Source organism: Pecten maximus, chromosome 15 (assembly GCF_902652985.1).
Source record: "Pecten maximus chromosome 15, xPecMax1.1, whole genome shotgun sequence".
Classification (NCBI taxonomy): Eukaryota; Metazoa; Mollusca; class Bivalvia; order Pectinida; family Pectinidae; genus Pecten; species Pecten maximus.
Window position 1 is genome coordinate 32,918,449 of NC_047029.1, and position 15,716 is coordinate 32,934,164.

At 35.3% G+C, this 15,716-nt stretch overlaps 1 protein-coding gene across 3 annotated transcripts in view; it reads right to left on the minus strand.

The window, feature by feature from the left end:
- LOC117344213 (fibrous sheath CABYR-binding protein-like) overlaps nucleotides 1-13,310 on the minus strand; it is a 117,034-nt gene extending 103,724 nt beyond the window's left edge. Inside the window, exon 1 of one of the 3 annotated variants that reach the window (XM_033906880.1) lies at nucleotides 13,102-13,310. In XM_033906880.1, the coding sequence (XP_033762771.1) occupies nucleotides 13,102-13,124 (23 nt within the window). In that variant the 5' untranslated portion in view covers nucleotides 13,125-13,310. The remainder of the gene's footprint in view (nucleotides 1-13,101) is intronic. The other 2 variants (XM_033906876.1, XM_033906879.1) reach the window with 2 other exon arrangements.
- Between the last annotated feature and the right edge of the window lie 2,406 nt (nucleotides 13,311-15,716).

The following is a 15,716-nucleotide window of genomic DNA, read 5'->3' on the forward strand; positions in this document are numbered from 1 at the left end:
ATCAACCGTAATCTTTAGTTGGTGAGCAAACATCACCGTTAAAGTAATGATAGAGTGATAGATTATATACTTATATCAGAGTGTGTTTTCATATCACAAAACACCAAAATTTCACACACAAAAAACCCACTGAACACTGATATTGTGGTTGAACTAGGACTTAATTAACTTCTAGACGACGTTTTACATGTAGTTAATTTAAGTACAATAGGTACGGTCCCGAGGATCCCGGATGGTCACCCGGAATACGTCGTACTTTATTACCCACGCTGTTGTAAGTTATGTAAGGTTTCATGTATATACAGCACTTCACATCGCTTGATTCTCGAAAAGATATTGACCATAACAAAGTTGAAATCAAACAAATTATTTATTTAATTCAAACATTCAGAGCAAATGATCGCCTGGAGTATAAATCATTCGCAATAGACTGTCCGGGGAACTGTTCATCGGTATCACTGTATACACACGTACGTTAATTACAATGTGTGTTAACTCACAACATATTGTAGTCCCGTCATCTTCCAGGCATTTTTAATGAGCCGTGGGTTTTGTTCAATGCCTGACACCGCCTTTGTAAGCCATTTAGCATGTATACAGGTACAGTAAATACAATTCAGTATGTCCAGACGCCGATATCACATGATTGAATCACATGACTTTTCTTTTACTGTCACATGACTATCATCAACAAAATGGCTACCAACATGGAAATATCGCCGACCTGTTAACGTCATTCGCGAATTTAAAGTCATTTTGAGATCAGAATTCGCGAAATTATGTATTCACGGATAAGTCAAATTAGGTGAGTTCGCTAAATTAAGTACTCGCGAAATATAAGTGATTTACAGTACACAAAACAATACCACAATCAGACATACTTTAACGAGCATGTGCTTTAACAGCCTGGTTCAATTTGAGGCATGGTTTCCTTGTAGTAGCTAGTGTCTACCTCACTGAACAACATATTAGAGGTCCATCGCATGCCATCCAGAGCATTAAGGGTAAAGTGTCTTGCCAAAGGACACAACCACAACAACACAGACCAGCCCCCTCCTCAGCTTCCCGAAAACGCAAACCGACTCAGGTAAGATGCATCAAACCACACACCTGAGGTTACGTGGCCATGCAGCACTCTATCTAACAAGCTAACGTGGCTTTTTCTTATGACCAAGTGCCTCCTTTTAACCTTAAAGATATTTACATATCATTAAATAGTGAACAATACATCAAACTGAATTGCATGGTCAATGACTACGAAAGACGTCCAGAGGTCAAGGAATCCAAGTAGCCTTGGGTCAATTTGAGGCATCAGAGAAAAACACAGGATGAAAACTGAATAAGTGGTCAGGATATCATATTGATACAGACTAGGGCCTTACAGTGTTACCTCTAGTTTGTGGCCTGGTGAAGTGTCCTTTGCTTGAATATCAATATTGTACAATTTACATATATATTTATATCAGTTGTTATGTTTAGTGACCTGTGGGTGGAGAATTTTGTTTGACAATCGGCCTCATGGTCAAACATTCTATGTATATTTTGTTACTACACTGTCCTATCATCCGTCTTCGTCCAGTTTAATTAATGTATATTAACATTCTACACTAGTTTTACCATATAACACTGCCTCATCAGGAATCCTACTAATAAAATGGATCCTAAAACAGCCATCAATGAAGAGAAAAAACACCACCAACTCCGTGCGACAATAATAGCAAAAAAAAAATTGGCGGATGAAAAAGTGCTGGTCTGGACATCCAGCAACTCATCACCTGAAAGCATTCTCGATGTATGGGCCAGCGACTAGATTATATCGCTACTCTATTTCCCCGTTTAGTGCTCATCTTCCGCTGGAGCTCTGATAGCACCAGTCAACAGTGAATGCATTGCAGTGATAATCAATGCTTTATCAGACACAGGGATCTGGTAGATTTTACCACAAAACAGATGTATAAATGCATTATAACACAAAGGTACTGTGCCTAGTCCCTGTGATATCAGATAGAGTGTAGGCCTGAATAAGTGTGGATTTCTGTAGGAGTCTAATATCAGAATCAGATAATATATCTGGACTATTAACTAGACTTACTATTTCCTCCCAATCATTTAAAACCCACTATCCTCTACTTACTAATGTTTGCTCGCTATCAAGTATCAAAAAAAAAACATGCTTGTAATGGCATGCATTAGACTCCATGTACAACTTTTCAACCACCAAGTTTCTCGTCCAAATGTTGTTTTATCAACATTTTCATATTGGTCAGGTGTCAATCAAAGTCAAACTGAAATAAAACAAGAGGCCCATGGGTCTTAACAGTTATCTGAGTTGTACTGTTGGCAATGGCAGCCATCTTGGATTTTGGACCAAAACGAAAAATGAAAACACTTGGGCAGGATCGTTGTGTAGCCAAGGTTGAGTTGAATGCCACTGGTGAAACTTGAGAAGTTTGAAATACCATGGGGGTAGGTGTTGTTCAGGAAAACCATGATTATGCAATCATGTTGCAAAATGGCCGCCATGTTAAAGCTTTTAAGAGGCCGAAAAATAACAACACTTTGTTAGGTCCCCTTCCCTAACATCCTTATCAGTTTCTAGCTCGATGGAACCTGTGGAACTGGAGAAGTTTAAAATGTGTTTTTGATAATGGCTGCTATGGTGGCCATCTTGGATTTTGGACCAGCCCAAAAAATAACAACACTTGGACCAGACCATCTTAGCTCAATCCCACCAGTGGAACTTGAGAAAAAGTTTGAAATGTGAAAAGTTTACGCAAGGTGCACAGCGCACAGCGAACGACAACAAACATTGCACAACGACTATAGGTCATCATTACCCTTCAAAATATCAAAATAATTTAATAACCTTCCCCAAACTCAATGTTCTTCCTTATAGAATTCACATTTCAGGGGTAATAACCATTTAAATGTGTACAAGTAGATCTTGTTTTAACAATTTTTTTTTCAAATATTCAAAACTTCCTCATTTTTGTTTTGATTTTGCTTTTCTGTTTTTTTGATGATAAATGATAACAAAGTTAAGGAAGTTTTATCATATTCCAGTTTGTCAGAAAATGTAACAAAGGTTTCAAAAGTATGGTCTTTAGCACGCTCTTTAGTCTCTTTTCATATTTTGCTATGTTCCTTATTTTCCTTATACAATTAATGTGATTATAATTAATCATCACTAAAGAATTATTGAGGATAGCTTTTATGAGTTGTTATATCTTGTGCCCAATCCATTTGTTTATTGCAATAAGATATCAATACATTTAAATCAATCAACTTTTAACCTAATGACTACGTGTTTAACACCTATGGTTCGTGTATATTAAAGCATGTATTTGTCCACACTATAAGAACTAATACAAGTAAAAGCCAAGACACCTTGATGATTTTACTGTTTTGTTGCTGGTACCATATATTTCCTGTAAAACTCCCACGGAGCCGGATTCGGAACACATACATGTAACATTTTGAATCAAGAAAGGGGTGGGCTTATTATAGCTAATCTGGGTTTATTGCCCAATGAACCACCAGGGTCATTTTGAGGCAAGCTCACCTTGTAGTAGCTAGTGTCTACCTCAATGAAAAACATAATGTGATCGGGTGGGGTGAGCTGCTGAGTGTCTTCGCAGTATGCTTCAGTGAGGTAGCACTATAAATCGGCAAAAGTTCCGGCCTATCACAAGGAGACTTAACACGAACATACCGCAGCCTCCCAAAAAACACATACGCTCTCACCACACGCATGCATATCGCACGCATGGGAGGCCGTCCTTAAATGACCTTGGCTGTTGATACGACGTTAAACAAAACCAAACCAAACCAGAGCAATTAAGGACACAACCACGACTGTACAGATCGGCCTTTTTCTCAGCTTCCCAAGCAACACAAAGCATCGAAGTATACACACTTCAGTTCTTCACCTGAGGTTACACGGATGGCGAATGAGTTGTCAGAGCACCTGCTAAGCTATGAAACTACACCTATTAGCATTTGAACAACAACACAATACATTTTGGTGGGCCTATCATCAGGCATGGGTTTACAGCCATTTAAATATTGTATATATTTTTTGTCATTAGAAATTCTTTTTGAAAAGATACATGGTAGAAACTTAACAAATGAAAGAAATACTGGTACCTCCAAGCAAAGAGATAAAACAACTTGTCCAAAATAAAACCATCAAATCAGAATCTCCGAGAACGTACCTGATATTTTTCAGAACAGATTAGTAAGCAAACTTTCCCAGCTGGACAGTCCGAATGTTGGCTATTGCAGACGAGAATCCCCTCTCTGAATGGGAAGCATTCTGTCAATTTCACCGGAAATATAGGATTGGACAGCTTGTCCGTCTGAAAACCATTACTCTAAACACTGTAACGAAGGACTATTTGGAGGTTAGCTTAGCTGGCCAATGTGTCGGTTCCATCCTATTGGGGTGTATTGATTCGGACCACATGATCAATCTTGCAGAGAAAGCTGGTGTATTCACAGTAGTGATTTGGATGATTAGAAGCGACTTGTTTACAGGAAATCACACAGACTCCTATACGGTTCCCAGTACACCCTAGTTAAAGTACAGTCATATCATGTTCCTGATTCACTTTGATATCCTGATTCAAGAATATCAAACAAGATTATTTTATTTTAAATCACAGAGAAACTACACCAGTTATTTTACTTATTTCATGTTTTTTTCTTTTTAATTTTACAGGCTTATATGGTCATTATTTCTTTGTGTGGAACCTTGGCACAGTATATATATATATATATATAGTTTTAATTATCATACATTACATGTGTCCAGACGATTAACATTTAAGTTTTTCCAAAATACATGTAATATCTTAGAGACAATACAAATATATTGATTTAATCGAGTTTCAAATGTCAAATTTAAATGTAACATTGAACTATTGGTATAATACCATGCAAACAGCTTGACACCAAACATTGTAGATCTTGAAGTCTGTATTAGATCTTCAGCATCCAATGAGCTTATGATGAAGAAAGTGATCTGATTATAATATATATTCAACTACACCAATTCAGCCACAAATCTCAGTCTCTCTGTTTCAATAAAGTCCATGAAGATATGATTGACAGTTATCAATCATTAATGTCGAAGTGACCCAGGGATCCAATTAAACATGTACTGATTTTACTATTATTGACTATTTTATCGAGAAAGCTCTTCAATGTAAAGTACAGTAAAGCAGGGCTTAACATAACACCTTAAGTCGGGGATGTGTTGTTGTCATGACAGTATTATAACACGGCTCGACATGCTTGAAATGAAACCTCAATATAAGGCACCCCTTATTTATATCTAAACCTCAACATAGACCCTTTAGGTATGATACTGCCCTGGACTTCAAATGTATGAAATATTGATGTGATTGAATGGTTAATATGATGTCATTATCTTAATTGTTGTCATGATGTCATACACTTGTCATGCATGATGTCATACACTTGTCATGATAATCGTCCAGAGAAGGAAAAAGTAATTGTATAATTTTGCAGGGAAAAAGAATAATTTATTGTAATAAGGAAGCTCTATATTGTTCCAACGAGAGTTATCAGAAGACAACATATTAGCTCGCTGAGTGGGTTGAAATTCATAATTAAGAGTTTTAAATGTAGATCAAGGGTTAGGGTCAAGGCCTGAGTAGATCTGGAACTGTCGCACCAATGACCAATATGGAAAGGTTTTCTTACAAGGAACATCTGTCATTTACCCAAGGTGTATCATTAAGGTATCATTGACACTACACTGTTTTATTTAAACTTTAGTGACTGTCAATATATAGCCCAGGTTTCCTCTGGCCCTGACACCATGGCCGAAGTGAGGGTCTATACAGGCGGAATATAACACTGATATGGGACTAAATGGGTATTTTCGGGTAAATAAATATCTCATTTATCTATATATTATGTAAGGTAGGTGTTATGTCAAGCCCGATTTTATTGTGTTTGCACCAAAATCTTAGCAACACAAAACGGTGTCGGAGAATTCCATGTTTTCATTGTGGCTCGATCTACACCAGACATGGGTGTCAGGGTCAGAGGAAACTCAGACTAGTCAATATTTAGATGCCGCCAGGTGAGCTGAAAACACACTGGTCAGTGTGCAATTACATTAAAGTTGCATTTTACAGGAGTTTAAAAGTGACACAATGTATTTATGATATTATTGTGATTATTTTGGCTATCAATCAAACATCTTAATAACCTTACAAATTCAAGTTATGTGGACCTTTGTTCAAGGTATAATGTCATTCTGGTCTAATATCTTAACCACATTTCTTATAATTATACCGACTCAATGCAGGCACTACATAATCTTATAAATCCCATGACCAGTTCACAGATCTAAACGATGAAGGCGCCTGGGGTTCGATTCATCCTAACACGTGAATTACATGTAAGGTATATGTGTCACCTGTAACCACCCAAGATTTGTCCTGGTTTCCTCAAAACAGACCCAAAAATGCACTTTCATCCCAGACAAAAGCGAAATGTGAAATAAATTAAACTTTAAACAATTAAATGAGCTGACAATAAATTACTGCATAATACACTCCTTCACCAGATGTAATACTTTTTAAACAACATTCTACAAAAACTTTTTTTGAAATCGATCTTTTGTAAAACATCTATAATTCCAAATTAATGTACACCTGTATACTCGTTAAACTAACTAAGCAGAGGTCGACCTACTATTGCTGATAATCCTCGTAGCATAAATTCAAACAAAGTGTACTCGATCCTGTTGAAATAATGGTATTTTATAGCTAATTCAGCAGACACATTCCTTTAAAATATGCAAACAATTTATCATTTACAAAGTTCTGAGACCGATTCTTTGAAAGTTTTCTTGAATGAATTGAAAACACAACAATCTGTAATAATACATTACCCATGTAAAGAAAAAAGTACCCAGTATCAATTGTGACAAATTTGGTTGTCGTACTTTGTACATACCGTATTTTACCAAATTAAAAAGATATTTCATCAAACTGACTATAAGTTCATAAAAGCAAAAAAATCTTTTAGTTTCATTTTTTTTGGACAAGCAAACTTTCCAGGACTATTTCAGATGAAGGATTAAGGGTTAACACAATTTTGTTATTTCAAATACATGTATCCATCAACAAACAGCTGGGCATTAAAATAAAATTGACTTTTGATTTAAAACGAAAAATACTCTGTAAATCTGGCTTAGGAACCTCCTATAAACTATGGCCCATAGTTTGTTATGTTATAGGTAATTGTTGTGGGATAATCCACCTCGGGTGAGGTTAGGTCATTTTTACCGAGACTTAATACCGTATTATCCTGTAATAATACCCAGGGGGCCAACACCTAAACTTTATGTCAAAGAAGAATGAGGGCTATTGTTATATTTCAGGACAATGAAATCATCTTTGCTAGTTTTTTTTCAAGACCAGCTGCAAGAGAAAAGGGTGGGCTTATTTGACCAAGGCAAAAGTTTGTTGCTGGATTATACGGTAACACACACCATATTTCTTCTCAAATAAGCTCCCCTCCCCTAATATTAAAAAAAAATGAGTTGGCTAATTACCAGGCAAGAGTTTGATGCTGGAAAACATGGTAATACACACTGTCTTTATCCTAAAATAAGCCCCTCCCCACCGTAAGTTTTGTATTAAGGTTTTAGGAGCTGGGCTTATTTGTGAACTTCCTTTGAAGCTTATATGCTATTTTAAAATTTACTATTCTGTAATATGAACAGGGCTTATTTGTTGGTGAGGGTTTATGTGTGGATAATTACGGTAATTATCTGTATAACTTGCAATATAGATATGGACACAATTCCAAAGGAGTCTTAGAGATGTATACATGATGTAATTTGTGAAAACTTTCAAACATCAACAGTGGTCGAGTGTCTGTGAAAATCTTACCTATACAAATCACTTGACCCTCAGTTTTACTGGTTAATCGGCCTAAATCATCTTTACATTCACAGCGGATGCCACAGTAGGTAGCGACCGTTTCTTCACTAAATGGTCAGGTAACAAACTATATCTTTTCAACGATAAACGTAAATGTATTTTACTGTAGCTTCGTCAATCCTTAGACTATACTTAACAATTTGAAGAAAACTTTAAAACATATGTTACCTCTAAGCTGTGTTTCTGTAGTGATACTTGTATGTCCCATGTCATGGATCTACAGGATGATCACTAAAATCCAGAATCCAAACTCTAATCTCCGATAAGTACCTCATTATCCCTTTCAGAGCTCCCTGATCTGTAAATGTTCTATATACCTACACAGAAATATCCACGTAAACATTCACCACAAATCTCAAAATTACCAATTGAACAACAAAACTTTGGTAAATCCCCTGTGTTCATTTTGTTGTTCGACTATTTTTTTTACAAAAGCCTTTCTCCTCTTTTTATTGTCCATCTTAAAGTATAATGGAAGTTTTATTGTCAATTACATGGTTTAGGTGGCTGGAAATCTAGTCTGGCCCATAAGTTCCTGGCTAAATTTCACATCATTCACACAATTTTCCATACCTCTGTATCTTTTGAAGGATTCATGCCATAAATTTAAGTTGGATAGAATTATATACTGCGGTATATATGTTTTTTTAATTTTGAAACAATGACCTTGAAAATTGGTAAAAACCTCCCACATAAATAGTGATACAGGTAAATTAGGACAGATGCTTCACAATTTTTTCCACAAAGAATCAATTTATTACATAAATATATACATAAGGTGTACATTGTTGAACTTCGTAGTATACATAATACCAAAATTACAAAACAAAGAGAGGTAACTCTTGCATCAAAACTTAGCTAATTTCTTTTTGTAATGCAGTGGTCTTGAAAAGTTCTTGAATGATATTTTCTCCACATACATACAATGGCAGCTATTTCAGCATTTTACTAAGAAGGGTGTGACATGCGGATTCAAAATTTACATCAAGGCCAAATGCATGATTTAAGATTAATTATGATTAAAGGTTGAACTTTGACCCAAGATTTTGCCAAGAGGTCAAAGATATTGCCAAGGTGTTAAACTTTGAACCACTATTTTGCCAAGAGGTGTTCAACTATTTTGACCCACTATTTTGCCCTATTTATAACCCAGAGTAACATTCAACTTTCAACCAATATTTAGCCAAGAAGAGTATACAACTTCTGCCAGAAGGGACTGGAGTAAACTTTGGGAATACAATGTGATTTATCTTCAGTTAAACTTTGCTGCCTGTTACGTTAATATTTCAAGGACTCTAGCTGTACATCACTGTCGGTTTCCTTTATCATGCAGTGAGTTCAAGGTACTGTTAAAACTCGTGTAATTTGCACAGTTTTTTTGTACTTAACCAAAGTTTAAAGTTGGGGGTGTGCAAATTATACAGGTAGAGACATTTTCAAATGTTTTTTAACAGAAAAAACATTGTCAATTCTCCATGTCCGCCATCTTGGAAAACAACAGAAATTCCTGTTAGAAACTTCAAGACTGTTAAACATACACAGCAATTTATTCTTATTAAATATATCAGATAATGAAGTGATATTGTATAGCTACCTACTATATATGTTGATACTTGAGTTAATTAGTATGGGTATTCAAATAAATACAGTACTTCAAATACCCTGGTAAGTTATTTTGATTTTTTATCATCAACACAATATATTAAACAGATCATTATATACAGTCTACAAATGGTCAGTCAAAAGTTAGTATTAAACAAAACAACATCACTTCCCTTCTTTAAAATGTCTTACATCAAGTCTTATTAAGTGGTGGAACAACCAAGTTTTACACAAAAAAATGTTAACGAGACCTTGAATCCTTCACCTAGCTGCTATCTTTCTGCTGGCCTTCTCACCACCAGACTGTGTGTTGTTCATTCATATGAAAACATGTTTAAAGAGTACAAAAATGTACAAACTTACACACATTACCCCAAATCTATTGTCACAAAATAATGTCTTTTTAAAAGCTTTGCATCATACAAATTTGGAGGAAATTTGAAACTTCCGGAACATGTACACATACTACCTGTTCTCAGTATATAAATTACTAAACAGACTAAAGTGATTTTAATTTAATTCACAACTTTACAATTATAAATAGATTTTGTAAACTTGGAGAACATCAGAGTGAATGGAAGTTTATTTTCTGTAAATAACACCTGGTATAACCAGTTTATCAACAGTAGATTTTTAGAAGCTGATTCAGTGTTGTTGTCTGTGTCTGATTCAACCGTCGTTAAAATATCTACAGGTATATACGTGTATATGAGTCACCATATTAAAGCTAATAAATGCACCTGCTATTATGCACGACTCTCTGTGGGTTTTTTGTCTTGGAAAAAATAAGGGGAAGGTTATATTAAGATTGTCAAATAGCATCCTCAATACTGCGGAAGTTCATCATACTGCTGGGTGTCTTCAGCGAGGTACTGCTGTAAAGTCAACAACGTTAAAACTTATGAAAATAATAATTTCATATACTACTATATCACAGCAACATAGCCATCTCAAAGTGGTTCACAAATTATTATCCAGGTTATAGGACCTTCAGCAACCAGCCAATGTCTTTCTCAACTCCCTAGGGAGCATACAGCCGGAGCTGCCATTTCGACCCCAACACTTTACACAATGACAATTTCTTACACTGCCCTAGGGCGTACTCATTTACAGATGAGCCAATCAAAACACAAGGGGGTAGAGTATCTTGTTTAACGATACAACACAATTCATTGGGATTCGAACCAGAGACCCTTTGGTTACATAGCCATGGACTGTGTCCTACCAATACACCACTGTAGTGCCTCACGCTTTCACAAGTAAACCACAAAACAAAGTCATGGACCTGGAGGCGGTGAATCATGGCCAGTTACTAACTAAAGCACATATTGGGACAAGAGGGTCTGTATTAGGACTCAAATATACAGGCAGGAAATGACTGGACTGCATTGATATTCCTTTAGATATTTCAAGATAACCAATTAAGGTATCAATTGGTGTACCTAAGAGGTATAGAAGATACAATTTACAACAATTAACAATTGGTTGTCAGTGAAGTAAATTTAGCATAACTGAAAGAAGTCAGTGATGCAGATCCATGACTTGGTGCATTCTTGACCTATGAAATCACTCTTCTACAGCTAGGGTTGTCAAATCTCATCGCAGAAAATGTATATGGCTTTCTAAACAATGCCAAACATCATTCTAAGGTTTAAAACTTACTTCCCTCATATATGTAACAATACCGGTTTATACATCTGGACAGACTTGAACAATCAAAAACAAATGTCTTAAGATCTTTTAACCAACAGAGCATCAAATATATTCCAAAAAGTATTGTTAATCATTGTTTTTGTATGTGTTTCAAGCTTAAATAGAACTTTGAGAGTATGTTTTTGACTCCCAAAAATTATATTTGACTCCTGGGATTGAAGGAGCATATGTCTGTTTGACATACATTTTGATATTTTGACCCCTCAGATTTCTGCAAAAAAAGTTATTTAATTCTGAAATTGCTAAAATCAAGAGTAATCTAGATGCCAGAAGCCCTGTGGTTACAATTCATACATTGTATTAAATCAAGATGTTTCCAAAAATAGATATGTGGAACTCTTTTGCATTTCACAAAAAGACAGTCACCCTACAAATCTTTTTACAAAATATTGATGTTTATGTATTTGGGTAAATGCGCTTTACAGAACAAAACCTTTTGTTTGTAGTGATTATGAATTATTGATGACATAGAAATCAATATATTTCCAGCTAGTGTACTGACAAATAGTTAGCATTAGGTCGTACCAATAGGATTTTTGAGCTTTCAGATTTTAAGAGTATGTCAGTTGAGATTTCATATATTGGCTTGCAATTCAAAGAAGCACATATTTTAAAATCTTCCTTACAACCTCAATTTTAAAATTTTTAGCTTACTGTAGATTCTTAAAGTGTGTGATATGTCTAATAACAAAGCCATTAATTCAAACTTGGATCGATTAAACAAGTGCAAAATTTTGGAAAATTATCAATGTGCATGGAGACTTCTGGAAAAGTACCAGGATATTTGGACCAGGTGTCCAGGAGGAGCAAGCGTCCTCATCCATGTCACCCACCGTGTATTAATCTAGGTCACACTCTCAAATGAGAGTGACAGGGTGTTGACAATGGAACCCCTGCGCAAATCAACAAGCATCAAACATATACATATGTATGTAACAGATTGCAGGATTAAATTAATTTATCATGCGCTCATATTGTTTCAGGCAATCTAGAACATCTATTTTTAAATGAGATCATGATGTTTGGTCTTCACAACGTGTATCGCTCAAAACCTTCAATATATTGACATCTGTCATGGAACTCATGACAGCGGGAACAACTCAGATCCTTAAACATTGAATCAACTGTGACAAGTAAACAGTGTTGGTTGGGGATGCAGGCATGCTGCTATCTATCAAGGGAAACTTAACAATTTGGATAATGGAATCATCATCCTTATTATGCAGCTTAGTTGTAAGTTATCCTGTTGGCCACATTTTAAGTACAAATCAAGGTAAAAATGGTCCCTGTTGATGAGTCTGTATATGTATAGTGTCCTTGATTTCAAGTTCAATTAGAAACTCTAATTACTATATATATAGTGCTTGTAAACTATATATATATATATATACAAATTATTGTCATTGATCAATCAAATGTTGTGTTAAAGAATTAATGATTGTATCCTATTTAGGTAAAAATGTAAGCTAGCAATAGTACAAATACCAGTTTAGTTTGATCTTATACATATCTATATGGTCTATTGAATAGATATATATGTTTTCATTACAGATTTTACTGACTCGAGTTCAGTTATAACGGACGATAAAACATTATCTTAACATAAAACATTCTCGTGCTTACATTTTAGGATCCCTTGGCTGTATCATACAAAGTTTAAGTGATTACTGCGCGAGACGAAACCTTCCTAAAAATATACTAAATGGAAGTTGTGACACATATCACGATCATGTACATGTAGCGAGAACACATGTCTTGAAAGTCTCTACCAAAACCTGACAAACTGGTCCAAAAAACTTACCGGCGCCGTACCCACTTCAACATCACGAGAACCGATGTCCGTAATCGTCTGCAGTACCTTGGGAACTCTACGCGAACATGTCAGGATGTCGAAAGTCCTATGGAACGACTTCCTCAACTGTTTCCCCCATTCCACGTTGTTGTATATACGAAACACAATCCAGTTAAATGCCCTGTTAAAATAGACTGCCCGAGAAAAGGTACTGCTACCCTGTTGCCTTTTGTGTTCTGCGGTATGTGACCTTCAAGCAATGACCCGTGACGCGACTTTGAGCACACACCCGTGTCAATAGCATCGCGCGCGGGCTTGGTTTTCCGTGGATAATTGCTCTAAAACGATACCTTGTTGAAAATACAGTAATTCATACGTATTGCTATATACCTTTCGTGTATAACGAGCTTACTTGTACATATTTAAGCTAGCTCTAGATCTACAACATTTCGTTTACAAACCAGACTGGCAATCGGATAGATTTTAAAGATAATGGCTCTGTAACAAAAACGTATGATAGATTACATAATATGTCTGTATTTTTAAGCGGTTATTGATAACAGCTAGATGCCAATCTATTCGTCTATTGTCTTATCGCTTAAGTACACAAGTAACGTATACGTACTTGAGTACGTAAGCACTGCTAAACTAGCGAGCAAAACATATTACTATTGGTCGAGAGTTCGAAACCCACTTAGGGCAGTTGCCTGGTACTCTTTCAAGGGGAAATTTCACCACCAATTTTGTATTCCACGGATGATAATGATTGTTTTATTTTGAAATGTACTTTTTAAAAGAAGGATGTCCATCGTTAAAAATAAATATGATAAATATATTTCTTTTGATGTATGCAGACGACATGGTCTTATTTGCAGAATCGCCAAATAAATTACAAAGAATGTTGGATAAATTGAAGAAATATAATACGAGTATAAACTAACGTTAAATACGGAAAAGACAAAAATAACGGATTTAAGAAATGGCGGTGATATTAGAAACAATGAGATATGGTATTGTGATGATATAAAACTAGAAATTGTAAATCAATTTAATTATATTGGTATACTATTCAACTTCAATGGTAAATTTAATGTAACCCAAAAACATGTGGCGGATCAAGGGGAAAAGGCATATAACTCTCTCAAAAGCAAGTTAAAAAATCATAAATTTAATATTCAAGAAGAAAGGGTAGCATCTAATGACACCTTGGTATTGACAGAGACCTATATAGTATATAGGTCTCTGGTATTGAATATTCAGGCTGTGAACAAAATAGGATAAAGTTATTTATGGAATTCTGATTGTAGCGAGAAAAATAGCTTTTAATGTGATTAAACAAAGATTTTATGATATGTTTATCAACAGGAGCTTCTATATAATATTAGTGATATTTCTAAAGGTAAACTATAGAATGATAAATTCTCTTTACAGTTCTACTTGCACTAGCGAATCCGCGGGGGGGGGGGTCCAATTAATAACAATATATATTTACATTTGCCTGGCACTGTCACTATATAGTCTGTTTGAGAGCAGCTCTGGCATTGATGTACGTTTAAATGCCATCCATCACGCGCTACAATTATCAGCGTATTAATACAACATAAACCGGAACTACACTATCCAGGATAATCAAGTTTAACGACTAATTATTTTGTCTACATTATTTGTTATAAAAAATATGCCATTTCCGCATTACGTTGATAATAAAATGATTAACAAAATAGAGTTTGAAAAAAAATCCATGTACTATTTTGTTTGCCAAAAAGCACACGACCATGTTCCGGCTGTTCCAACGACTGACAAAAAATGTGCTGACTGTCGGCTGTCGGTAAGGTCGGACTTATGAGTTGATGAATTTTAGATATGAATTATAGCATTGAAAACATAAACAAGTAAAAGGAATGTAAATATAAGCGTTGAACTGTTTTTGTATGGTATTTATGATCTATTTGAATGCCAGAGTTTTGCAAGCAAACAACATTATGATTTGTTTGCTTACAAAACTCTGGCATTCAAATCCATCATAAATACCATACAAAAACAGTTCAATGTTTAAGTATATTCATTTCTAATACGACAACTTACGTTCAAGATAATGAACGAAATCATCTACAAGAAAAGTACTGGCATACAAATCAGACTGGAGATCGTCTGTGATCATTCCCATTTCTCGATGAACTAAGTAATAGATACAATGTTGACCACACACTAGAGAGTTCAAATGCTGTACTGCAAAGGGTTATGACTCCATGTTTTGCATTGCCTATCTAAAAATCGATAAAATCTAAATGAAAGGGAGACAATCCATAAGGATCATAATATTCTCCATGTCCTTTCTTCATCTATATAGATAGCAATCCAATGTTGGCCTTGTTTAGTATATGTGTCAGTATTATAAACCATGAAACTAGGAACACTTAAAGGACATGTAGGTAATGTATTTCTGGCATACACTCCTGCTAAATGTGGAGAAACAGCTTGTAGGATCAGCTCTATTTCTAATGTAACATGCACTATAATCAAAAAGAATTTGCCTGTTACGATCTATTTTTTTTTTATAATGTTGTCGAATTCAGCACACACTACAACGTTGATGGTGTTGGGTAGAGCTGTCCCAAAATGCA